At 46.1% G+C, this 27,573-nt stretch overlaps 1 protein-coding gene across 1 annotated transcript; it reads left to right on the top strand.

Moving 5' to 3' along the window:
• Positions 1 to 555: 555 nt before the first annotated feature.
• On the top strand, positions 556 to 5,177 carry fgf17 (fibroblast growth factor 17). Its single transcript, XM_041899950.1, has 5 exons — positions 556 to 1,051; positions 1,140 to 1,176; positions 1,685 to 1,862; positions 2,738 to 2,844; positions 4,755 to 5,177. The coding sequence occupies exons 1-5, from the start codon at positions 1,020 to 1,022 to the stop codon at positions 5,043 to 5,045; spliced, it is 645 nt and encodes a 214-aa protein (XP_041755884.1). The 5' UTR covers positions 556 to 1,019; the 3' UTR covers positions 5,046 to 5,177.
• Positions 5,178 to 27,573: the final 22,396 nt, after the last annotated feature.

Raw genomic sequence — 27,573 nt, 5'->3', positions numbered from 1 at the left:
ATGTTGATTAGGCTACTACACATAGGCTTATCTCACCAGACTACCACTGCATCATGATGAAACAGCCTATTGTTACAATTATTTGTTTTAAACATTAGCTGAACGTGTGAGCAGTAAACCGCTCAGAGAGAAAGAATGGAAAAGCGATGGAATATTTGACACCTCATTGCCACACCCCTTCAAGTGACATTAGGCTACTCACTTCTAAATACAGTGATTAATTATGCATTATAACATAGTTGATAAATCGCATTTTATATCCGCCAAGAGAGAGGGGTGAAAAACAAGATGTAGAGTTAAATTTAAACTTTTCTTGTAACCCAATCAGTCTTTTTTATCTGATGTATTTTTATAAAATGAAACAAACAGATTAAGTTAATGCTGATATGCCATTAATGCGTAGGCTAACAATATGCGTAAAACATACCCAAAGTGCATTTTTTCCCCATTTACAGTCCACTGTGCCCTGCCCACCCACAATACAAAACCTCCAACTCCCAACTCATGGGAGGGACCTGGACCTGCCTTTCAACATTTAACCACTGCCTAGCAAGAGGCCAAGACGCGCTGAGTAAGAGGGCTTTTTAAACGTGGAATTACTTGGGGCTACATCGTGGCTACATTGCGATACTGTACATATGGGTGACAATTTTCTTCCCTTGAAATAAACATCCAAATGGCAATAGCTAATAGGTTTTCCTGTGGACTTTGGAAGTTTGACTCTAAAATGTATGATGGATCTCGGTGACTCTCTTGGTTGCAGACTTTTTGGATACTCTCAGGAAGACCTTCACACTTCAACACACCTGCAGTAACTGGAGTATATCATTTTCCTCATATGCGTACCATGATGTGTTTCTTATATGAACTTATGAAGAAGGTGTTTCACATCTGAAAGTTGGTGTGTGAATGGAATCAAACTCATAAACTAACAAGGGGCACGCAGTGGACAGGTCAAGCGGAAACCAGGGAACTCTTGGATTATCTGTGAAGAAAAACATTTGCAATTGGATGAAAGAATGTATGGAATAAATCAGCGCTGTATTTACATGTAAGAAGACTACGCTTTGAAACATTGTTATCGAAACAGATTGTATTGTTGGTGATAATGTTTTATTTATTGTGATTTAATTTTGCAGATCTTTTCATTTCTTCGTGTTGTGGTGCCATGCTCAGGTAAATTCTCTTCCAAAGTTCCTCGTAGATTGTACAGACAAATAATTGTTAATATATAGGCATCTCCCACTGGGCACAGACGTCAGTAGTTCAACGTCTAGTTTTGATTTACATTTGGTTGAGTTGTCAACTAACGTGAATTCAAGGTGAAATCAACCCCAAAAAATCACCATGTCATTTAGGTGAAAAATTGGGTGAAAGAAAGATGAAATGCCCTTACATTAAAGACTTTTTGCAAATTAAATTAGTTTCCCACGCTGGTGATAAAGGTCATTTAAAGTGGGACGCTTGCTTCTGAATGCACTTAATATGCATAATGTAACACAATATTTTGATGTGATGGGCTTCTTTTTACCAAATAATTTACAGGCCTAGCCCAGATTTTTAAATGTTTGGATTGAGTTATTCAGTGAGGCTCTAGTCATGCAGTGGTTGACTTATCTTAGAAAAAAAAGAGGTTAGAAGAAAATTCTATATGTGATTTTATTTTTCCTTTTTGCATAAAAAGGGGGAGAATCACCCGTCTCCTCATTTTAACCAGTATGTGATGGAGCAGGGCGCAATGACGGACCAGCTTAGCCGGCGACAGGTCAGGGTTTACCAACTATACAGCCGGACCAGCGGGAAGCACGTCCAGATACAGGGCAAGAGGGTCGCCGCTACTGCTGAGGACGGCAACAATTACGGTAAGTTGTTCCCATGACACAATGTTGGCTGCATTTGGACAAATTATCTGTTTTCAACCAGTCGGACCAATGCATACAAGGCTTATTAATGAGGACTGCATTTGCAATGTGCTGTCTGTCGATGAAGAGGTCTGCAGGGCTAGGATACTTGCCCACCTGATGCTGGCCCGACCCTCTGTGGGGCTGTATATTAATTTGGCCTGCCTACTGTAGCTAAACCCTCGTCTGGCGAATCAGGCCAAGTCTTTTGTCCTGGTCCAATACACATGACTGTTTTTACATTTTTTTGTCATTTAGCAGACGCTCTTATCCAGAGCGACTTACAGTTAGTGAGTACATACATTTTCATACTGGCCCCCCGTGGGAAACGAACCCACAACCCTGGCGTTGCAAGCGCCATGCTCTACCAACTGAGCTACAGGGGACTGTTGTTAGCCTAATTAACCAGGGGGTAAATCAATTGACCCATAGGACAACTGCAATTGGGATTTGTTTTATTCCACTTCCATTACTTTTTCTTCAAACATGATTAATGATAACATTTAATTAAATTATAGCAATGGTTTGTTAATGTGTCTCAAAACCTGAAACCCATAATATCTCACATAGGCTGTTGTGATTTTTTCTCTCCAGTGAATGTCAGTTTGTTTTAGGTCCTCCTTTTGCACATTATTTTCTTGTAGGCCAATAGATGGCAGACAGTTTATTGTTGGCTTTTTACAGTTTTGTATTATCATTCCACTTCCATATAAGAATTTGAATATGATATAGGGAGTGTCCAAAATATATTTATTATTCAGCTAATTGACATAGGCCTAGTGGATTTATCACACCATTGTTGTATTTTCATATGGATATTTGTGTGTATGTTGTAGCACGTCTCTTTGTAGAGACTGACACCTTTGGCAGTCGGGTTCGGATCAAAGGTGCAGAGAGTGGACGCTACCTCTGTATGAACCGGAAGGGGAAACTAGTTGGAAAGGTATGATATCAAATCCACATCACTTTCAACGTTGCAAGAATTCCAGCTTGCTTGTTTCATAGTTGGTAATTATGTATACTGAACAAAAATATAAAACGCAACATGCAACAATTTTAACGAATTTACTGAGTTACAGTTCATATTAGGAAATCAGTCAATTGAAATAAACTCATTAGGCCCTAATCTATGGACTTCACAATTTGTCAGGGGCGCAGCCATGGGTGGGTTTGGGAGGGTATAGGCCCACCCACTTGGGAGCCAGGCCCACCCACTGGGGAGCCAGGCCCAGCCAATCAGAATGAGTTTTTCCCCACAAAAGGGCTTTATTACAGACAGAAATACTCCTCAGTTTCATCAGCTGTCTGGGTGGCTGGTCTCAGACGATCCCACAGGTGAAGAAGCAAGATGTGGAGGTCCTGGGCAGGCAGCTTATGGTAGAGAAATGAACATTACATTCTCTGCCAACAGCTCTGGTGGACAATCCAGCAGTCAGCATGCCAATTGCACGCTCCCTCAAAACTTGAGACATCTGTGGCATTATGTTGTGTGACAGAACTGCACATTTTAGAGTGGCCTTTTATTATTCCCAGCACAAGGTGCACCTGTGTAATGATCATGCTATTTAATCCGCTTCTTGATATGCCACACCTGTCAGGTGTATGGATTATCTTGGCAAAGGAGAAATGCTCACTAACAGGGATGTAAACAAATTTGTGCACACAATTTGAGAGAAATAATATTTTTGTGCATATGGAATATTTCTGGGATCTTTTATTTCAGCTCATTAAACATGGGACCAACACTTTACATGTTGCGTTTATATTTGTGTTCAGTATAATTGTTATTGTACATTCTTTAAATGAAGGGTTCTTTAAACAAATATAAAATAATTTTAAGAGTTTGGTTCGCTAAATAGTGACAATGCAATAAAACTGATGTATACTTACTAAAATTGTATTTTTCACATGCGCCAAATACAACAGGTGTAGTAGACTACCGTGAAATGCTTACTTACGAGCCCTTTCCCAACAATGCAAAGTTAAAAAGTAAGAAAAATATGAGACACACGTGACTCATATTGTGTTATAATGATATTTATTTGTAATGTAATTCATTAGCCTGGATAGGGTCGATGACAGGGAGACAACCCAATTTGTATTTCCAAGTGTAGAATTACAGTTTCAAGGTATGGGAAAAACTCTCCTCACACCCTTTGGTGGTTGGTCAGAAGTCATCCCTCCACTTCCTGAATGGAAATGGAAAAGATGTCAGTGTTGTCTGCTTGCCATCTCGCATCATCTTCTTCATCTCTCATCATCATCTTAAAATATTAGGTTCTGGTTTAATCTAGTGAATAAATAAATGCAGATAAATGGTGTAGCTTTCTAGCGGTTCCTCTCTTTTGAAAACCTTATGTTAGAGAGGAATAGTTTGCTAATACTTCTCACAACTCGTCCAATATAGTTATTGTGGTGTGGTTTGGATATGCAGCTAATATTTCCTACTTTAAACACATTCTTCACTATTCCTAGTTTACGCTTAGTTTATTGGCTGTACTGATACAGTATGTGGTATCTTCATTGTAGTTTTAACGAAACTGTCTCAAACTGTAGATACAATGGGTTTGACCTTGTCGTGTAGGATACTATTTCACTTGTCTTGTACACATTGTTTGCATTTGTTTGTAATTGTTAAATAGTCTGTTCTGTGTTTCATGAGAATATTGAAGTATTCCATTTTGTTTGGAGCTTGGAAATTAATAGATAGCAGTGTAGTTCAGAGGGAAATACTGTAAGTAGGCTAATCAGATGTTGTTTTTAACATGCCTTCTAGTAGTGGTGCTAAACTGTGTATGTGACCAATAAACTTGGATTTGACTTAGTCTTTCCTCTCTCTCATCCTCTCAATAGCCTAATGGCAGAAGCAGGGATTGTATCTTCACAGAGATTGTTCTGGAGAACAATTACACTGCCTTCCAGAATGCCAAGTATGAGGGCTGGTATGTGGCTTTCACCAGGAAAGGGAGGCCCATCAAAGCCTCCAAGACGAGGGAGAACCAGAGAGAGGTCCATTTCATCAAGAGGCTACACAAGGGCCCACTACCTTTCCCCAACATGGACAGAATCAAACAGTTTGAGTTTATCAGTTTTCCACCCACCCGTCGAGCGAAACGGAACAGGAAATCACAGACTGCTGCCTAGTACAGAACAAATCAGACTATTATTGAGGAAAAAATAGAATTTTATTTTTGTATGTTTTTAATATGTGAAGATACTTAAAATGCCAAAAAGTCTAAAGTAATATTGTTGTAAAATGATCCCATGTAAATCATGTAAGAGAGTAAATGAGATTGATGTATATATTTAATATGACTGTGTGTATGTATGCGTTTTCTTTTGCTTTTGGACTGGTCCCGTGACAGAGCGGGTATAGGATAGGTACATTAAGAAACATGTTCAGCTTGGTTAGCACAAAACTTAAGCGTGACAAATGCAACATTTTACCTTTAGATCATCCCTCTCATATGATATGACTGCTTTCTTGGTACTTGTGCTGAAATAGATTTCTAAGTTAAGAAAACCTCTTCAGAAATTTACAGGAAGTACTAATGTTCTTGTTTCACAGATCAGTGTGCACAACATGTCCATCAAAAAAAATGTATCCAGTATAAAAATCTGTAGCCAGGTGGCATTTAATTCTAACGACCAGCTATGCCAAGACATGATTCATTGTTCAGGTTTGATTCTTTAATCAAGGGTGTCAAACTCATTCCACGGAGGGCCGAGTGTCTGCGGGTTTTTGTTTTTTCCTTTCAATTAAGACCTAGAAAACCAGGTGAGGGGAGTTCCTTACTAATTAGTGACCTTAATTAATCAATCAAGTACAAGGTTGAAGCGAAAACCTGCAGACACTCGGCCCTCCGTGGAATGAGTTTGACACATGCTTTAAATCATCCACCGACCGAAATGTAGCCTAGCTACTGTACTTATAGTTAGAAATATGAAATAATTTGCTTACTATCAAAGTGAGACATGTACTTATTATACTTACTTAATTCCATGCTATTAATTCTGTTACTTAGCCCTACTGTTTTGTACAATTACATAAATGCTTAATTCAAAACACTCCAAAAGAGCAACAACACCAATCAAACTAACTCCTAACGCCATTACATTGTAGGATGAACTTGTCATGATTCCAAATGATCAACCACATGGATTTATGACACTGTTATGACAGATCCAAAATTATATTGCCACTAACCCCTTTATCAAGGAATAGGCCAATAATATTGTGGAGATTAACGCTTGTAATGAACTTGGCAAGGAAGTAAGACATGGGTATTACAATTAATTATCATTAATAGCAAGAAATGTGGTCTTATGTTTATTCAATATTAATTAGATCTATTTTCAACCTGATGACAGATTATTTTTTAGGAAAACCATTTGTCAATGTAGTCCAATGAAAGCCACAATCTGAATGACTCCACTGGAGAGGTGCTGATCCATTCATCCCTCACATCTGTCTTTTATTTCAATCATCATCAAAAGCCAGATAAGAGCATCCATTGCCAATACTGGGGTTTGTGTACTGATTAAACACTGACCACTTTGATATACCCTGCTAATGCTATTATAGGGACATCATTATTTCGCCCCCATCCTTTCGTAATAGTGCTAAAATAAAATAGCCTGTTGACACATGCAAATGTAGCTCAATGGAGTAGGTACCCCCCTAACTAGTGGTATACAATGAGTGTACAAAACATTAGGAACACATTCCTAATATTGACTTGCAACCCCACCTCAGAACAGCCTAAATTCGTTGGGGGCATGGACTCTACAAGGTGTCGAAAGCGTTCCACAGGGATGCTGGCCCATGTTGACTCCAATGCTTCCCAGAGTTGTGTCAAGTTGGCTGGATGTCCTCTGGGTGGTGGACCATTCTAGATACACACTGGAAACAGTGTGTTCTTGACACACTCAAACCGGTGTACCTGGCACCTACTACAATACCCTGTTCAAAAGCACTTAAATCTTTTGTCTTGCCCATTCAACCTCTAAATGGCACACATACACAATCCATGTCTCAATTGTCAAGGCTTAAAAATCCTTCTTTAACCTGTCTCCTCCCCTTCATCTACACTGATTTAAGTGGATTTAACAAGTGACATCAATAAGGGATCATAGCTTTAACCTGGTCAGTCTATGCCATGGAATGTTTTGTACACTCAGTGTATAATGCCCATGTTTTTCTTCCGCTAATACTGGGATGGTTTAAGTGGAGTAACAGTTCACTCTAGTGGTTATCATTGTATACTGCAACAGTAATTGTGCCCCATTGGGCTGATCTAGTCATTTTTGTTTGCTTCAGGGTTTTTTGGTAGGATAAACCCAATAACCCCATTAGAATAAACTGACCCTGGACCTGCACTCACAGTGTTAGAAAAGCTACCACCATGAAAAGCTACCACCGTGTGTCAAACAGAAACAGGACCGTAAAGAGTTTCTCAATAGACCCCTTTCTGTGTTTACAAACATTGCCGCACAAGGGCGATGCGCGTAAATTGGAGGCAGAACAAGGGGGAGTTCTTATAGAAAGCCAGCAAAAAATGCCTCTATTTACACTACCAGTCAAAAGTTTGGACACACCTACTCATTCAAGGGTTTTTCTTTATTTTTACTATTTTTTACATTGTAGAATGATAGTGAAGACATCAACACTATGAAATAACACATATGGAATCATATGAAATGACAGTCCATCATTATTTTAAGACATGAAGGTCAGTCAACACGGAACATTTCAAGAACTTTTAAAGTTTCTACAAGTGCAGTCGCAAAAACCATCAAGCACTATGATGAAACTGGCTCTCATGAGGACCGCCACAGGAATGGAAGACCCAGAGTTACCAGCCTCAGAAATTGCAGCCCAAATAAATGCTTCACAGAGTTCAAGTAACAGACACATCCCAACATCAACTGTTCAGAGGAGATCGTGTGAATCAGGCCTTCGTGGTCAAATTGCTGCAAAGAAACCACTACTAAAGGACACCAATAAGAAGAAGAGACTTGCTTGGACCAAGAAACACAAGCAATGGACATTAGACTGGTGGAGGAGGAGGTGTTATGGTGTGGGGGTGCTTTGCTGTGACACTGTCTGTGATTTATTTAGAATTCAAGGCACACTTAACCAGCATGGCTACCACAGCATTCTGCAGCGATACGCAATCCCATCTGGTTTGTGCTCAGTGGGACAACTGGTTTTTCAACAGGACAATGACCCATCACACTTCGAGGCTGTGTAAGGGCTATTTTACCAAGAAGGAGAGTGATGGAGTGCTGCGTCAGATGACCTGGCCTCCACAATCCCCCGACCTCATCCCAATTGAGATGGTTTGGAATGAGTCAGACCGCAGAGTGAAGGAAAAGCAGCCAACAAGTGCTCAGCATATGTGTGACATCCTTCAAGACCGTTGGAAAACCATTCCAGGTGAAGCTGGTTGAGAGAATGTCAAGAGTGTGAAAAGCTGTCATCAAGGCAAAGGGTGGGTATTTGAAGAACCTCAAATATAAAATATATTTTGATTTGTTCAACACTTTTTTGGTTACTACATGATTCCATATGTGTTATTTCATAGTTTTGATGTCTTCACTATTATTCTGCAATGTAGAAAATAGTAAAAATAAAGAAAAACCCTTGAATGAGTAGGTGTGTCCAAACTTTTGACTGGTAACGTGACTGTACATGTTGCATATGAGTGCATTTCAACTTATTTTGGATTATAATCTGATTTTAAGGCTCGTATGAATGTCCTGCTTAATATAATGTTCGTGTCATCATCGTAAATCAACTGCATTATACTTAAAAAACACTTCAACCAGTAATATGGCTCTTTGGCTAGCTTTTGCTACAGCCTATGAGCGTTAGCATCGAAGCTAACAACTGCTGCATCCAAAATAGTTATTTTGCAAAGATCACAACCAAATATAATCTTAGCGACTGTTCAAGCAAGAATCAAAACATAATTGTAAGCGTATGAGAACCCAAAAAAGTAATTTTGTTTAGAAGTAATAAAAAATTAAATCTAGGCTATGTTGAATGTGCGCAGATGGCGATGGCTTTCTTACTGTAGAGTCGCGCGCATCTGTGCGTGACGTCAGTGTGTCGTGCTGGAAAAGGGCATTAACGATTAGTTACCGGAGTGTAACTCCAGTTCTATGAGTGGAGCGGAGCCCCATAGGGGAGCTCTGCTCCTAGTGGTTTACCCTCTGCCCTAAGGCAGAACAGCCTGAAGCAAATTTATGCACACACCTGCAACCAATGGGAGCACAGGTGTCCCTATAAGAGGGGACACATCCCCTCAATCAGCCTCCCGAGACATTATCTTCAGCGAGACTAGAGAGGGTCGGCAGGGCCTTAAGTCCTATGGGGCTCCGCTCCACTCATAGAACTGGAGTTACACTCCGGTAACTAATCATTCTATATCGTGGAGCTCCGCCCCATAGGGGAGCTCTGCTCCTAGTGGTTTAAGGCGGAGCGTAGCGCTCCAAAATGTACTCCCTGCCGAGCCTAACACTTCCCATTAAAAAATGAAAAAGTCAAGCCTAGCAATGGCCGCAACCAATTCCCGCAGTACTGCAACTAAAAACCCCTCCGGGCGTCATAATATACCGCGTCATCGGTTAAAGACCCGCCCCACCTAGTTCAATGGCAATGCCAATGACTAGTGGGCAGATCACCAGAATAGAAGCTACACTAATCTGTACTAGCAGATAGCTGTGCCTCAATATCCTGTGAAAACACTACCGCCCACTAATGGAATGACACCAAGTGTCACTCTACATTATGTGCACAGTAGACCACCTCACTCACTCAATGGAATCCCAGAGATTAGTAGGCAGGAACAAAATATAAGTCATACTAAACTGAATAATCAGATAGATGACCTCACATTCTGTCAATTCAATACATGTCTCTACTATACTGACCCTGTCAGTCAAGAGACATGCCACCAGATATGCTTTCCATCCAAAGCGGACCTGATAGAGACCTGTGTCCATCGTCCTGCTTTTCTCTCCTCTAGCTCAAGATTCCCCTTCAGCTATGCCGAGTACAATCGAGCCAGAGAGATAGAAAGCCTGTCTATCAAAAAACATGTTTTTTTAACCACAGCGGACCTGATGGGAACCTGCCCATAGTCCTGCTTTATCCTCTCTTCCTGGCTCAAAATCTCCTTTCAGCTTTGCTGAGTACAGACCGAGCCAAAGATTTAGAAAACATATCTGTCCAGAATATGTCTTCCTAACCAAAGCGGACCTGATGAACACCCATGTCCATAGTCCTGCTTTTTCTCCTCTCTTTCTTGCTCAAAATCCTCTTTCAGCCACGCTGAGTACAGATCGAGCCAAAGAGTTAGAAGGCATATCTAATGGATAGAAACAGAATATGTCTTCCTAACCAAAGCGGACCTGATAGACACCCATGTCCACAGTCCTGCTTTTTCCCTCTCCTTCTTGCTCAAGATCTTCCTTCAGCCACGCTGAGTACAGATCGAGCCAAAGAGTTAGAAGACATATCTAATAGATAGAAACGGATAAATGGAGACGGTGTCGACCATGACGCTGCTCTACAAATATCCTCTACCCCTGTTCCTCTGAAGAGGGCAGTAGAAGCTGCTACTCCACGAGTGGAGTGAGCTCTGATACCCTGAGGCAGTTGTCGCCCCGCTGCCTCGTAAGCTGTCTCAATACCTTCACAAAGCCAATGAGACAATCGCTGTTTTGAAAGTGGTCTACCTAATGCAGCCGCACCGTGACACACAAACAGCTGAGGCGATGACCTAATCGCTGCTGTGCGCTCAACGTAACACGCCAAAGCGTGCACTGGGCACAGACAATGAAGCTTTTCCTCACTCCTCTCCCCATGAGGAGGGGGAGAAAAAGCCCACAACTCCACGGTCTGTGATCTATACGCACTGCTAATAACCTTCGGCACAAACGCCGGGTTAGGACGTAACACCGCTCTGCTCAGATCGCCATTAATGGCAAGGCAGTCGGGTCTCGTCGACAGGGCACACAAATCACTGACACGCTTAGCGGTAGTCAAGGCGAGCAACAGTGCCGTCTTGATAGACAGCATCTTGAGGGGTATTTGATTCAATGGCTCGAACGGCGACTTACATAGCGCTTCGAGAACCAAGGCCAAATCCCACTGGGGCAGCGTGGCTCTAGGCATTGGCCTAAGCCGCCGCGTTCCCAAAAAGAAACGTTTCACTAAAGGGTGGCTGAACACGTTCGTTCCGTCAAACCCCTCATGACCAGCTGAAATTGCCGCTGCAAACACCCTGATGGTGGAGGGCGATTTCTGCTTATCAAACATAAACTGCAGAAAAGAGAGCACACTCTCAACCTGACAGTTCATGGGGTCCACACCCTGTGTGTCACACCATCGTGAAAAAACGTTCCATCTGCTGGTATACATCCTAGAAGTGGAACCGGCTCGTGCACCTTGTATGGTTCTGATCACTGCATCAGATAACCCACGGCGCCTCAACCTGTCCCATTCAGGAACCAAGCCTTCAGTGGTTGGCCGATTATGGGCCACTGCCCTATCGAGCCTCCCGCCTGGGTCAACGCGTCCCGTCGATGTGGAATTGGCCAAGGTGGCGCAATCAACATCTGACTCATCTCCGCAAACCACGGAGCCCCCGGGCGATCGGGCGCTATCAGTATCACTGACAGCCCCTCTGACCTCACCCTGGCTAGCAGTGGGAGAATGCAAGACAGCGGAGGGAATGCATACAGGAGAACTTTCGGCCATGGGTAGTGCGCGAATGCGTCTCTTCCCAGTGGTGGCTCGTCCTGTTCCCTCAGAGAAAACCATAGGGGACATTGCGCGTTCACGCGTGACGCGAACAGATCCACCTCGGCTCTCCCGAACTGTTCCCAAATTTGGAGAACAATGTCTGGATGCAGACACCACTCGTCGTCTCGAGGACCCCCTCTTGACATGAGGTCTGCTCCTACGTTCAAGTAGCCCAGAATGTGTGCTGCTCTCAACGAGCGAAGGTGCTTGTGAGCCCACAGCCACAATTCCTCTGCCGCCCTGTGGAGGGCAGGTGACCTGACCCCCCCTTGGCGATTTATGTGAGCTACTGTGGTCCGGTTGTCTGACCAGACCAGCACGTCGCGACCCCGAAGGGTAGGCGCGAAGTGGGTCAGAACCAGTTGAACCGTTTCCAACTCCAAGAGGTTTATGTGACGACCTGATTGAGGCCATGCACCTCCTATTGCTTGAGTCTGACATGTCCCTCCCCATCCAGTCAGAGAAGCATCTGTAAATACTGGAATGTAGGATGACACCTTGCCCATCGGGACTCCGTGTGTGAGAACGCTCGGATTCCTCCAATAGTCCAGGTCTGCTCTTAGCGAGAGAGGAACCACCACCAACCGATGACGTTGACGCACTGGGTCTAGTCTTAGTTGGGCGAACCATCGCTGTATTCTGCGCATGTGCAGAAGTCCCAGCGGGACCACAGAGTGGGCTGACGACATGAGACCCAAAAGTGACATGATCGACAGCGCCGTCACTGTGTGATTCGGACGACACTTCCTCAGGGCTAGCAACAATGCTACCCTTCGAGGGTCCGAAATTCGAGCCCTCATCATTACAGTGTCTAGCTGTAGCCCCAGGTAGACAATCTGATGACTGGGCCAGGGTGCGCTCTTTTTCCAATTCACAGCGAACCCCAGACACGTGAGATGAATCACTGTCTGTGTTGTGTGAGTGAACGCCAGCTCTGCTGACGGGGCGAGAACCAGCAGGTCGTCTAGGTAGGCTAATAGCCTTATCCCTTGACGACGCAGCGGCTCCAATGCCGCCTCCACACATTTGGAAAACGTTCGAGGTGCCAGGGCGTACCCGAATGGCATCCTCGTGAACTCGTACGCCACCCCTTGAAAGGCGAACCGCAGAAACTTCCTGTGACGCGATTGTATCGGCACATGGAAGTACGCATCCTTTAGGTCTATGCTTGTACAAAAGTCTCCTTTCTGGACACATTCCAGTAGACGTTTTGTTGTCAGCATTCGGAAGGGTCGTTTGGTTATGCTCTCGTTGAGAGTACGTTAATCCAAAATCGGCCTCACTCCCCCCGTTTTTTTGGGCACTAGGAAATAAGGCGAATATAGCCCTTTGTTCCTTTGCTCCCGGGGAACTACTGTGACCGCCTCCTTCGCCAAAAGTTCCGTAATCTCTGACATCAGAGCGGCCACTTTGTCCGGCGTTTCTCATCACCGTCTCCACCACTCCCTGAACGGGGGTGGGGTTCGATGGAATTGGAGGGCATAACCCTTCTGCAACGTCTGTTCTAGCCAGCGTGAGAGGGTACAGCTTCGTTGCCACTGCCAGCAATGCAGAGAAAGCGGGCGCGCACGAAGCTGTGGTGCATCCAGTAGGAAGGACCTGTATTCCTCTATGGCCCTCGCCGCCGCTATTCCCCAGCACTGGGTTGGTGGAATAGCCAAGGCGGGCCCCCTCGAAAGGGAGAGGAAACATCAGCTCGTTCTGAGAGAATCGGAGGCCTTGATACGTCAGTTACGTCTGTAGCTCTAGTATTCCGGCCCTCCGTGAACGCAGCACGGTTTTGAGCTGCACTGACTGAGGTATTAACCTGAGACAGAGCGCTTTCCCCGGATAGCAATTGCGTCATCATGTCATTGTCTGACTGAGACTGCTGCTTGTCATGAGATCCGTCCACTGCAGTACTCAACAGAGTCTGGAAAGTGTGGTCTCTAACTGGTACCACAAGGTGGTGCCACAATACCTCTTTTTCACTGGTCTCATGAGGCTGCTCAACAGCACACTCTGGGTGTGGTGAGCTGCACTCAGAGTAATGGGCATTGTTACGTTCTGAATTAACCGGGGGCGTCCATACATTGGTTACACCTGTAACTCTAGTATTCCCGCCCTCCGTGAACGTCGCACGGGTCTGAACTGCGCTGGCTGAGGCGTTAGCCTGAGATGGCTGCCTGCTATGTGAGACCTTTACTACAGAGCTCCTAGGAGTCTGTAGTAAAATATCTTTATTAGGTGAGCTAAGGCTACGCCTTGCTACCTTTTCTCTTTCCTCTCCTGAGTGTGTTCAACTACGCACCCTTGGTGGGTTGAGCTACACTCAGGATGGTGAGAGAAATTCATAGGACGTGAAGTACTCTGCAATGTGTCATGGAAGACAGGCCCTTTTGTGACAATGTCAGTGAGAGCCAGCTCTTTATTCACACAACAACAATAAACATTTCCCTCCATGCCCTGAACAGTAGGGTGGGGGGGAACAGTGGGCTCTGTCGCGTCTTGCGCCGAGCCGTCATCTGTCCTCTCCCCCTCGTCCCGTCATTGACGCCGTCTTTTCTGGCTGACCTTCTGGTGTTGCCAGGACGGTTTCGTGACGACCTCTCTCGCCGGCGGAATCGTCGCCACCACCGTCGTCGCTGGAGGGGCCGGGCCCGCTCGCCTGCTGTCGGTGGTAGGCGCCTGTCGCCTGGCCCGTCGCCTCCCTGTAGTTCTACTGGGGGCGTTGGAGGTTGACGGGTTGGTTGAGGCCCTGCTAAACTTGCCTGCCAATGGCAGGTGTTTAGCCAGGTGCTTTTTCTCCTCGTCCAGCTTACCAAAGCGTTCCGTCGCCTCTTTAACGGCGACCCCAAAGAGGCCCTCGCTAGAGACGGGAGCGTTTAGTAGCGAGGCTCTGTCCGTCTCCTTCATGGCTGTCATTGACAGCCAGAGGTGACGTTCCATGACCACCGAGGTGGCCATGGACCGGCCTGCGCATATCGCTGACGCCTGTGTCAAATGAAGAATAGCGCCAGAAATCCTGGACGCCTCTTCAATCTCTTCGCTGGTCAACTCCGACCTACCCGTTGTTAGACGGGATAGGGAGGCCGCGAGGAGGGCGATGTTGTTAGCCGCTGACACAGCCTGGGCTCCCAGCGTGAAAGACTTCTCAGCCAGCTGTGCTGTGAGTCTGTCCTTTTGTGCTGGTAAAATGGCTTTCTTGGAGGCCGCCCAGGGACTCGAACCCGGCACTAGATACGCCGCCATGGCGCTCTCGAGCTTAGGGATTCCCTTAGCCGCCCACTCACGTCCAGCCACTCTCGTGAATGGGATGTACACCTTGGCCGGCGAACGCGCCGCCAGGGGTGTGTCCCACGAGCCCTCAACATATTTCCCGAGGGAAGGCATAGCAGGAGCCATCGGCTCAGCTGCCTTCCTTGGTTTAGAGTAGGGGCCGCCCTCCATCATGTCAACCTCCACAGGGGGGGGAGCAGGGGGCAGCGCTATCTCGAGTCGATTGGCGGCTCTCTCAATGAGTTCGGGAAAGTCCGAACGCAGAGAGGCCGCTGCGAAGGACAGGGCTGCTGACGTAACAGAGCCTGTGTCGTCATCGCATAAGGAGCCTTCAGACCTCGTACTCCCCATAGGGAAGGGGGTCTTGAAGGTTGGCGCTAGAGGGTCGGATTGTTCCATTGGAACATCCATCTCTGCGTCTCCCTCCTTATCATCCCCTGAGCCAGCACTGTCCGACGACGCCTCTGAAGCAGAGGCGAGAAGAGACAATACATCCTCTAGGGGGATATCCTCCCTAAAAAACGCCCAACGCTGCTTCCTCTCCTTCATAGGAAGGAGGGCGCAGGAGGCGCAATTAGGGGGATTGCCGAAACAAAGGTCGTGGGGGTCCGCAGATGTCATGGCGGTACATCGGCACTGAGCCCTGAAAAGGGCTTTTGGGGGTGGAAAATCTCCTGGTGTGCTCATTTAGAAGACGATTTCTCCCTGAGTCTTCTTCTCTTCTTGGCTTCTTCAGTCTAGTCGTCCAGTCGCTGAAGATAAAGGGAGGCTGATTGAGGGGATGTGTCCCCTCTTATAGGGACACCTGTGCTCCCATTGGTTGCAGGTGTGTGCATAAATTTGCTTCAGGCTGTTCTGCCTTAGGGCAGAGGGTAAACCACTAGGAGCAGAGCTCCCCTATGGGGCGGAGCTCCACGATATAGAACCGTAGGTGTTCACAACACGGTTTAGCCTCATTTACCTAACGCATTTACAGATGAGCCAATCGGGAGAAAGGATGGCGGTTGGATGATTGGTTGGAAAGCGGGGGATGAGAATGAGATGACGGAAGTAGATGCTGAGTTCAAATCAAGCAGCGCTTCGAGCGAAGTTGGTGAAGACGAATGGAACAAAAAGGAAAATGTCTAAAATTGGAGTGAGGATATGTGTATGAATGATAATGAATCGCTTCTTGTTGGGATGCGCTTGTTGAGTAAGAATGGAAAAGTGGAGTCTGTCAGAGTGACCAGGAGTGGTCTTATTTTGATTAATTTTATTTCTGAAGAACAGAGGAAGATTGCGGCGAGCCTCAAAAGAATCCGAACAACATAAGTTTTGTGTTTTGAACTTCGGAGTAGAACACCCGTCAAAGCAGTCATCTCAGGGGTGACGACGGATGTTCAGGTTGAATACCTGAAGAAAATTCCTGGTGTGGTTGGTGCCTGGAGTCTGACCCGATGGGTGAATGGAGAAAAATAAGTCCTGTTCTTTTTTGATAAAGACCAAATACCTACGCATGTGAAGCTTGGTTATATAAGATACACTATAAGGGCTTTCGACCCAAACCATTGCAGTGTAAGAATTCTAAAGGATTTGGCCATGTTTCAAGTGTGTGCAGACGGACAGAGTATATTGAAGGACGACGGTGTTGCAATTGTGGTGGGGTTCCTGATCCCGAGTTCCTGGAGTGCCCTGTAAGGGTGAAGGGGATTGAGGTGGCAAAAGTTGGAGCCGTCAATCGAATCTCCTATGTGGAGGCGATTCAAATAATTGAGAAAATAAGTGATGCAAGTGAAGATATGGTAGTGGACGCACCACAGCCTGAAGTAAATGTTTGCTGCCAGTGAAAATATACCCTGTGTGTTAAAAAAAGGTGGATTTTGTGGCATTCATTGCCACAGTTATAAACTGTACGGCACAAGTCTCAAAGAAGTCTAAGAAACTGGACATTATTGTGGCTGCGGCAGAAAAGTATTTGGGACATAAGGGTTTTACAAGACTTGCAGGTGTCGTAGTAAATATATAATGTTATAGCTTGGTCTGACTAAAATCTTGTGCATGACCCATTTTGTGTTGGGCCTTTGTATTCAATACAATGGACAAAAAGAGTCCTATCTTGTCAGCCTTGTCAGCAGGTGGCTATGGACAACACCCACGCCATAGGTCTCTCAGTTCTTCCAACTCACGAGTTCTTGCTCTGAGGACACACACACACACACACACACCCCCCCACACACACACACACACACACACACACACACACACACATACACACACACACACACACACACACACACACACACACACACACACACACACACATACACACACATACACACACACACACACACACACACATACACACACACACACACACACACACACACAAAATCCCCTTCTCTTAGGCTGAACATCTGAAGACAGAGAACCCGACTCAGAGCCAATGCAACAGTGACACTAGCCTGGAGGTGACCTCGCCCAACTCATCAGGACCAATCAGAAGATCAGAACTACTAGATTCAACCTACTTCATTTTATTGTATAAAATGTCAGCACACAATGTTTTGGGGCTCTTCTGATAAACTCCCTACGAGTTTGACGAACGGGTCCGTGCACGCGATTCCAGATATCTTTACCTCTGAATAAACTGCCTTATATTATACAATTATCCACCTTGTCCAAAAGTCTCTACTTGGTCTCCGTTCTCCAGTAAACTTGTTTTATCAACAAAATTGGTAGCAGAGGATGGTTTTCTTCTCTGAATTCGGTCCATAGAAAGTTGATAGAGAAAGGAGACAAGTAAGAGACGGATCAGAAAGGACGGGTGACCTGTTCGCAGGAGCAGCCGGGAATCCAGCTCGCCTCAGGAAACTGATCTAGACGGCCGTCAATACAAAGGTAAGCAGAACCTGTTAAAACAAAATCTGCATATTGTATTATAGGATAAACCAAAATTAAGATCAGTAGTACTGAGCGTGAGTATGGATTACTGTTAAATTTATAACATATCTATTATGACTCAAAAGGCACATGTGTAAAGATATCTGAATTCTTTAGGTTTTTACTGTTGAAATGTGACTCTCTAGGTGAGGAGTCTAGTTACAGTGGTTCACAAGAGAAGGACCCTTTTATTTTTACTGCTGAAATGTGACTCTCTAGGTGAGGAGTCTAGTTACAGAGGTGTTGGTTCACAAGAGAAGGACCCTTTTATTTTTACTGTTGATATCTGAAATCTTAGGTTTTTACTGTTGAAATGTGACTCTAAGAGAAGAAGTCTAGTTACAGTGGTTCACAAGAGAAGGACCGACTTTTATTTTCTGTTGAAGTGTGGCTCTCTAGTGAGGAGCCTATTACAGAGGTTTTGGTTCACAAGAAATGGACCCTTTTATTTGATCCACAAGAGAAGGATCTGGTGACTTGATAAAAAGATTCAGATAGTCGGGTTGAGTTAATTCCGTGAGAATCCAAGTCCAGAAAAGGTTCTCCCGACTAGACGCCAGTTGAATGGTTTAAACGACTGGGAGTCTCCTTGAGGAGAATCAATAAAATAAAATAAAAATACAAGTTCAGATAGTCGGGCAATGGTTGACTTGGCACTCAACTAGATGTACTGTGAGGAACTCAAACTGAATTAATGTGTTGATGCTGATATGTAATGCAAATGTAAATGTTGAAATGTTAACCTGAATGTTGTGTAAGATTGGCCGTTTCATGAGACTAACTAGTTGATAACTTTTAAGAGGACCACCGAGTCCTATTTTGCCTGTTATGCAGCCGCTGCGCTAAAAGCTGACTTGTACTTTTTCCCTCTTGTGGTGTTGGTATTTCCCTAAATTCTAAAATTAAATTGATAATTATTTTAGGAGCGCTCGAGTTTGCTAATATATTCTTCCAAAAGGGCGATTCTGATACCTTTTGGGAAAATATATAATAACTCGAATACCTGAAAAACAATAATAACTTTTGCAAATAATTCCTAGAATTTGTAACGATCCCGGCAGTCTGAGTCGGGTCCTGTCTGTGGACTAGTTTTTCTGCTCGTGATCTCCAGTTTCCCGAGGGTTCTGGAACGCTCCGGGGAGCTCTCTTGATTTCCGCACCTGCATCCCATCAGCAATCTGCACACCTGGTCCTGATCATCACCCTTCTTAGGCTCTGGCCTAACATCCATTCCCTGCCGGATCGTTAGCCATGAACAGTAGGTTTACCAGAGTATCAGTCTTAGAGCTTCTAGCGTTAGTTTTGTTGTTTTGCACCTTGTTGGTTTGTTGTTTACTTACCTCCGTTTTGTTCCATCTGCAGTCACTCGTCCGGAACCTTCATCCAACCTCTGCCTGGTGGTCGGCGGCTGCCCGAGCATGATTGGATCAACCACTGCACCCCCAACAACTAACCAACGCCGCCCGCTCTGTTCCCTGGATTATTCAGCATCACTCTTGAATTTGTAAATAAACACTCACCTTCGTTTCAACTTACCTTGTCCTGGTCTGCTTCTGGGTTCTGGCTTTGTAACTCGTGACAGAACGATCCGGCCAGTAATGAACCCAGCGGACCTGGACTCTGTTCGCCATGCCATTTCCCATCAGGAGAAGATGTTGGGACAACATAGCACGGCACTACAGGAGATAGCGTTGTCAGTTCGGAACCTTTCTACCGGTCTGACGGAGGTCCAGAACCAGCGCAAGTTTCCGGTGGATGATTCACTACCGGTTTCACCCATCTCGCCTGCCGCGTCTGGAGCTGTGTCCTTCCGTGAGCCCAAGGTTCCGACGCCGGATAAATATGAGGGGGAGCTGGGAAGATGCCGTTCTTTCCTTATGCAGTGTGGGTTAGTGTTCGATCTACAGCCCTACTCTTATGCCACAGACAAGGCTAGGATAGCCTTTGTGATTGAGTTGCTGCGTGGTCGAGCGCTGGAGTGGGCTTCAGCCGTTTGGGAACGACAAGACCCCTGCATGGCTTCATACCAGGGGTTCACGGCCGAGATGAGGAAGCTCTTCGACCATTCCGTCCGAGGGAGGGACGCAGCTAGGCGCCTGTTTTCCGCTTCACCAAGGAACTCGCAGCGTGGCCGACTTCGTGATCGAGTTCAAGACGTTGGCTGTGGAGAGTGGGTGGAATGAGGAGTCTCTGCAAGCGGCCTTTTACCAGGGTCTGTCGGAGCAGCTCAAGGATGAGTTGATCTCCTATCCGGAGCCTAGTGACCTGGACAGCTTGGTAGCCTTGTCTATTCGGGTGGATAATCGAGTCCGAGAGCGAAGGAGGGAGAAGCAATGGGGTCCGTCCAATCGATCAGCTTCTCAGTTCCCAGTCGGGTCGGGTGGTGGACCAGAACACGTCGATCATTCTCCACCACAAAGGATTAGTGGAGAGGTCCTCTCTCCCGATTCTGAACCCATGCAAGTGGGGGCGGCACGGGTTAACCAAGGAGGAGCGTCAACATAGACGTAAGACCAACTGCTGCCTCTACTGTGGTAGCTCGGGACATTACATCTCCACTTGTTCCCGGCGGTCGTCAAACTGCCCGGCTCGCCTAAAGTTGGGAGGACTTTTAGCGAGCCAGTTTCAACCTCTCAGTACCTCTGTCAGACCCGTTTCCCGGCTACCCTTGTGAACAGGAATCAGAGCTTAGCGATTAACGCTTTTATCGATTCAGGTGCCGATGGAAGCTTTCTTGATGCCGAGTTGGTGGAACAGCTGGGGCTTTCCAAGGAGCAATTGCCGAAGCCATTGAAGCGACCACTCTGAACGGCAGTAGTCTGGCACGTATCACGATGAGGACTGAACCGGTTAAGATGCTGTTGTCGGGGAATCATTCGGAGATGATTTCATTCTTCATTCTGCCGTCTTCCCATGTTCCTCTGGTCCTTGGATACCCCTGGCTGAAGGAACACAATCCCACGTTCGATTGGGTGATGGGCAAGGTAACGAGTTGGAGCCTTGATTGTCATGCTAACTGTCTCAAGACTGCCTGTCCCCATTCGGTTCCCAGTCAGGTGATTGAGGCTAAACCCCCAGATTTGTCCCTGGTTCCCGAGACATATCACGATTTGGGGGAAGTGTTCAGTAAGCAGAAGGCTCTGTCACTCCCCTCCCCACCGACCATATGATTGTGCCATCAACCTGTTCCCTGGAGCTGTCTACCCCAAGGGAGGGTTATACAGTATCTCCCGCCCTGAACGTGAGGCTTTGGAGACCTACATCAAGGAGTCCCTAGCTGCTGGTCTCGTTCGTCCCTCGTCATCACCCCTGGGGGTCAGGATTCTTCTTTGTGGGTAAGAAGGATGGCTCTCTTCGACCGTGTATTGATTATCGGGGGTTGAATGACATCACGGTCAAGAACAAGTATCCCCCTGCCCTTGATGAGTTCTGCCTTCGACTCCTTACAGGGTGCTACGGTGTTCACCAAGCTAGACCTACGCAATGCGATCACATGGTCCGGATCAGAGAGGAGACGAGTGGTTGACGGGTTTCAATACACCGATGGGTCACTTCGAGTATCAGGTGATGCCGTTTGGACTGACCAATGCTCCAGCGGTATTCCAGAGTATGGTGAACGACGCCCTGAGAGATATGATCGGTCTCTTTGTGTTTGTTTACCTGGATGACATTCTGATCTTCTCGAAGGAACCTTCCGACCACGTCCAGCAGGTCCGGCAGGTTCTGCAGCGATTGTTGGAGAATCGCCTGTTCGTGAAGGCCGAGAAGTGCGAGTTTCACGCCCACACGACATCCTTTCTCGGGTACATCATCTCCAGGGGAGAGATTAGGATGGACCAGGAGAAGGTTAGAGCGGTTCTGGAATGGGCCCAGCCCGGTACGAGATTGCAGCTCCAGAGATTTTTTGGGGTTTGCAATTTCTACCGCAGATTCATCCGGGATTACAGCCGTGTGGCCGCTCCGTTAACGGCCTTGACTTCCAGTATCAGGAGCTTCAAGTGGAATCCGGAGGCGGATCGAAGCGTTTCTGGATTTGAAGAGGCGATTCACCAACGCACCGATTCTCTCTCAACCGGACACGGCCCGTCAGTTCGTCGTTGAAGTGGACGCGTCTGATGTGGGAGTTGGCGCCATCCTGTCGCAGCGATGCTCCACGGACAGTAAACTCCATCCCTGCGCCTACTACTCCGTCGCCTTTCGCCATGCGGAGAGGAATTACGATGTGGGTAACCGGAGCTTCTCGCGGTGAAACTTGCCTTGGAGGAGTGGTGCCACTGGTTGGAGGGGGCGGAGCAGCCGTTTATTGTCTGGACTGACCACAAGAATCTTGCTTACGTGCAATCGGCTAGACGTCTCAACTCCCGTCAGGCCAGGTGGTCGTTGTTTTCGGACGATTCAATTTTTTCCCTGACGTTCCGACCTGGATCTAAGAACGGCAAGGCGGACGCCTTTGTCTCGGATGTTCTCAAGACGGAGGAGAGTGGGTCCAAGACCGAGACAATTCTCCCCCGGAACTGCGTCGTGGGAGCTGTTAGGTGGAAGATTGAGGAGGAGGTGATGGCGGCTCTTCGGACGCAGCCCGGTCCCGTAACGGTCCACCCGGTCGGTTGTTTGTGCCTGAGTCGGTTCGTCCTGCGGTCCTCAAATGGTCCCACGCCAGCAAGATGGCTTGTCACCCTGGCGTGGCTCGGACGATGGCGTTTCTTCGCAGACGTTTTTGGTGGCCTGCCATGGCCGAGGATACTCGGGGTTATGTTGCTGCCTGTCCAGTGTGTGCGCAGAATAAGAGTACCAATCGGCCCAGCTCTGGACTACTTCACCCCCTTCCTATTCCCCGCGACCATGGTCGCATCTGGCCCTGGACTTTGTCTCTGGGTTGCCCGCTTCTGAGGGAACACGGTCGTTCTGACTATCGTGGACAGATTCAGCAAGTTCGCCCACTTTGTGCCAATTGCCAAGCTTCCCTCTGCCTCGGAGACGTCCGAGATCCTGGTTAGGGGAGGTCTTCAGGGTCCACGGGTTGCCCAGTGATATCGTTTCCGACCGTGGCCCTCAGTTTACCTCTGCTGTCTGGAAGTCCTTCTGTTTGGCCATTGGAGCTACAGTCAGTCTCACATCTGGTTTTCACCCCCAATCTAATGGTCAGGCGGAGAGAGCCAACCAGAAGATGGAATCCACGCTACGCTGCCTGGCCTCTTCCAACCCCACCTCCTGGGTCTCTCAGTTGCCTTGGGTTGAGTATGCCCACAATACTCTCCCCTACATCTGCCACTGGGATGTCTCCCTTCCAGTGCCTGTATGGCTACCAACCTCCCCTTGTTCCCTTCTCAGGAGAAGGAGCTCTCAGTGCCTTCTGTTCAGGCCCATATTCGTCGTTGCCACCGGACCTGGCATCGGGCCAGAAAGGCACTCCTTAGAGTTTCGGACCGCAGTATCAGCTCCAGGCGAATCGTCGCCGGATCCCGCTCCCACCTACACCATCGGAGATAGGGTCTGGTTGGCCACACGGGATCTTCCTTTACGGACTGAGTCTAGGAAGTTGTTACCGAAGTTCATTGGTCCGTTTGTGGTGGAGAAGGTGATCAATCCGGTGGCAGTTCGACTCAAACTCCCGAGGACGCTCAGAGTCCATCCCACCTTTCATGTCTCCTGCCTCAAGCCTGTTTTCCTCAGTCCTCTGTTGCCTCCTCCGCCTCCTCCTCCTCCTCCTCGGATGATCGGAGGTGGTCCTGCCTACACGTGCACGCATCATGGATTCCAGACGGCGGGGCCGGGGTTTCCAGTATCTCGTGGACTGGGAGGGGTATGGTCCTGAAGAGAGGAGTTGGATTCCGCGGCGACAGATCCTAGATGCTGACCTCATCCGTGACTTCTACCGCCTCCATCCTGGCGCTCCGGGAGTCCGCCCGGTGGCGTTTCCCGGAGGGTACTGTAACGATCCCGGCAGTCTGAGTCGGGTCCTGTCTGTGGACTAGTTTTTCTGCTCGTGATCTCCAGTTTCCCGAGGGTTCTGGAACGCTCCGGGAGCTCTCTTGATTTCCGCACCTGCATCCCATCAGCAATCTGCACACCTGGTCCTGATCATCACCCTTCTTAGGCTCTGGCCTAACATCCATTCCCTGCCGGATCGTTAGCCATGAACAGTAGGTTTACCAGAGTATCAGTCTTAGAGCTTCTAGCGTTAGTTTTGTTGTTTTGCACCTTGTTGGTTTGTTGTTTACTTACCTCCGTTTTGTTCCATCTGCAGTCACTCGTCCGGAACCTTCATCCAACCTCTGCCTGGTGGTCGGCGGCTGCCGAGCCATGATTGGATCAACCACTGCACCCCCAACAACTAACCAACGCCGCCCGCTCTGTTCCCTGGATTATTCAGCATCACTCTTGAATTTGTAAATAAACACTCACCTTCGTTTCAACTTACCTTGTCCTGGTCTGCTTCTGGGTTCTGGCTTTGTAACTCGTGACAGAATTAGATTGATAATTATTGTAGGAGCGCTTGAGTTTGTTAATATATTCTTCCAAAAGGGCGATTCTGATACCTTTTGGGAAAATATATAATAACTCGAATACCTGAAAAACAATAATAACTTTTGCAAAATAATTCCCAAAATTAAATTGATAATTATTTTGGAAGCGCTCGAGTTTGTTAATATATTGTTCCAAAAGGGCGATTCTGATACCATTTGGGAAAATATATAATAACTCGAATAACTGAAAAACAATAATACCTTTTGCGAAATAATTCCTAATAATAAATTATTGAAAATTCTTTGTGTACGAGGGAGGGACATCAGAGATAAGTCTGAGTCAGCGCCAAGAATACATTGCTGGTTTCGACAGTGACGGGATAAGAAGTTTAGAAAACAACACACCTAGTATGATGTTTATAAAGCCTTGTTGTTTCAATTTTGGAGGGTTTTCAGCAGGTCAAGGGTGATAGGTCTTAGAGAAGCACACAGTGAATTTTATGGAGTTTTTAGGTTTTGGCTGAGTTTGGGGTATATATGATTTCTTATGAGAATGAATGTCATGAGGACTTAATGAACACTTGGGATAACTAACATTTATGAAATATTTAGAATAATGGTAATTGTTTAGTATACTATGGGATTAAACAGTTCGTTAAATGATTTCAATGGCCTCTGAACTCTGTTTTAACATTCTGGTGTTATTTTAATCATCCACACTAGTAAATTCTAAAGGCATGAGAGGAGGACTTTAAGATAGTTTATTTTACTAAGTTGAGGGTAATTTATAGTACTGTGAAAATTGTGAAGAAGATTATAATTTGGTAATAATATATTTGATTTGAACCATAAATAACAGAAGAGAGAGTGGAGGAATGGCAATTGGATAATGAAATACCAATATTAACTAAAGTGATTGTTTAGGTAGGTGGTAATATTGACACATGGCCAAATCATGTGTCAAAGAGGGGGATGGTTGGATTAAATATTAAATATATACGAAGGAGAGGACAAAATACTTAAAATAAAACTAAAAAAAACATGTATGATAGTTTATTAACCACACCTGTATGTCAGAAGTTTTGTGCCCCACAGGTGAACTAAAGGAGAAGGTGACCCACTCTATCTAACCAGGAGACTGAATCAGGCCTGGCGGGAAGGGCCCTACCAAGTACTGCCTTTGCCAGCAGAATAGCTGAGAGATCCATCTGGGTCCATGTCACACACTGTAAAAAGGCAAAACCAGCTACACCTGACGAACAAACACAGAGTTAGGAGAAAGATCCGATTACCACTAGGGCTCGGGGGTTGGCTCCTTAACGAAGATTCCCTTACCCTGTCTGATCATCCCTGTGTGAGTTCGATAGAAGGTAAAGCAATGGGTTGGCCTCTGGCATCTGACATGTTCTCAGGGCAAGGGTGGGGATTCACAGGTCTCCCGACGGTAGGTAGCTGTCTGATTGTGGGGGCCATATTCCTAGCACACACGGACCCTCCTGTTTCAGCCAGAAGTGGTAGTTAACCTAACACAAGTTGAAAAGGCATAGGAGACAGCTAGACGTAGGGAAAGGGGAAATTCTAGAGTAAACCTCTCTGAGGGAGGGAGTGAGACCGGGGCTGTGGTAAAGATAGTGCAAAACTATAGACCTGGAGGAAGTAGTACAGGTGGAAACGGGGTATAGAAATCTTAACCTGTGGTTGGAATGGATTCAGTATACGGCAAAAAAACTATGTCTAAAGAGGACTGTTTTGCCTGTGGGACAGCCAAACCAGGGTTAACAACAGGCTTTAACTCTCTGTCAGGTTTTTCCTCCATGCAAGCCACCTGGGAATGTGGTGAAAGAGTCTTATGGTAACTTGCACTATCTGTTTCCCCCGATAACAAAGTCATCCCGACCTGGGTTGCCTCAGTTTGAAGTCAAAGGGGATTCTAATTGTTTTTCTAGGACTAGTAAGGATAGGATACAGGGTAGGGCCTTTTAGCTCCTGCTCCCACACAGAGAATGTCACACCTAAAGAGACCATGACTAATCTCTCCTCTTTGTTGCAGACAGAGGATTTTAGGAGCCAAAAACCAGACCCGTGCTGACATCTGATGGATGTGTGGTGATAACTGATTGTGAACTCACCTACATACGCAAACAATCAAACGTGTCAGAGACTGGTGAGTTGTCACATAGAAAGTAGGACCTCCTCCCGGGATCCTTTGATGAAAGGATATATATTGATGGGATCCACAATCAGATCGCAGCTGGGTTTGAATCAAGTATTTTCTGGTGGTCAACAATTAATAAAAATGTAGATTGGATAAATTATATTTAATATAACCAGCAAAATATTTATAAACCACACTCGTGATGCAATAAAGGGATTAGCTGAGCAGACAGCGGCAACTAGCTTAATGACATGGCAGAATAGAATAGCTTTAGATATGCTTTTGGCTGAGCGGGACGGGGTTTGTGTTCTGTTTGGATATATGTGCTGTACTTTCATCTCCAACAATATAGCACCGGACGGGCCCGTGACCAAAGCGCTTGAGTGACCATCACCACGCTGGAGAACGAACTGGTTGAGAACTCTGGTATTGATAGCTCCATAGACGGTTGGTTTGATAACATATTTGGTAAATGGAAAACTATTTGTCGTATATGATGAATGGTGGCAATTATCGCTGTCAACAAAAGAGTCCGATCTATGCTGCATCGTGTTAGAGGCTTTTATTCATACCACGAGGTTACAGCATAAATTACAGACTCGCGAGGTCCGGAGAGCAGTGTCCTCCAATTCTAATGTCTGCTCTGTCCTATCTTCTTCGTGTACCCCTATTTATAACCAATGCAACAAGATGGGCTCCCTCTTCTGGCCAGTTTTACAATACACTTCCTGTCTATTATATGTTACATTATACTAAACATTGCCTTTTGATACTAACATAACCAACATTCCATTTCTTCATGAAAAACATTTAACAAAGGCATAATCTTCAGATACGATATTCCCCCCTTTCGAGACGAAATAAACGTCTCGAAAACAAACAGAATAAGATTATGACTATTAACCATTTATCTCATTGAGTATCTTTAACATTAAACCAAACACATTCTCCTCTAGAGTGTAAATACCTTTCTATGAAATACCTGTTTATGAAGTGTGAATACATTACTATGACATATGACCAACTGTTTATGAAGTATGAATACATTACTATGACATA

This window comes from Coregonus clupeaformis, chromosome 16 (assembly GCF_020615455.1).
Source record: "Coregonus clupeaformis isolate EN_2021a chromosome 16, ASM2061545v1, whole genome shotgun sequence".
Taxonomy (NCBI): Eukaryota; Metazoa; Chordata; class Actinopteri; order Salmoniformes; family Salmonidae; genus Coregonus; species Coregonus clupeaformis.
The sequence above is the reverse complement of the archived record's forward strand: the minus strand, read 5'-3'. Positions and strand labels throughout refer to the sequence as shown.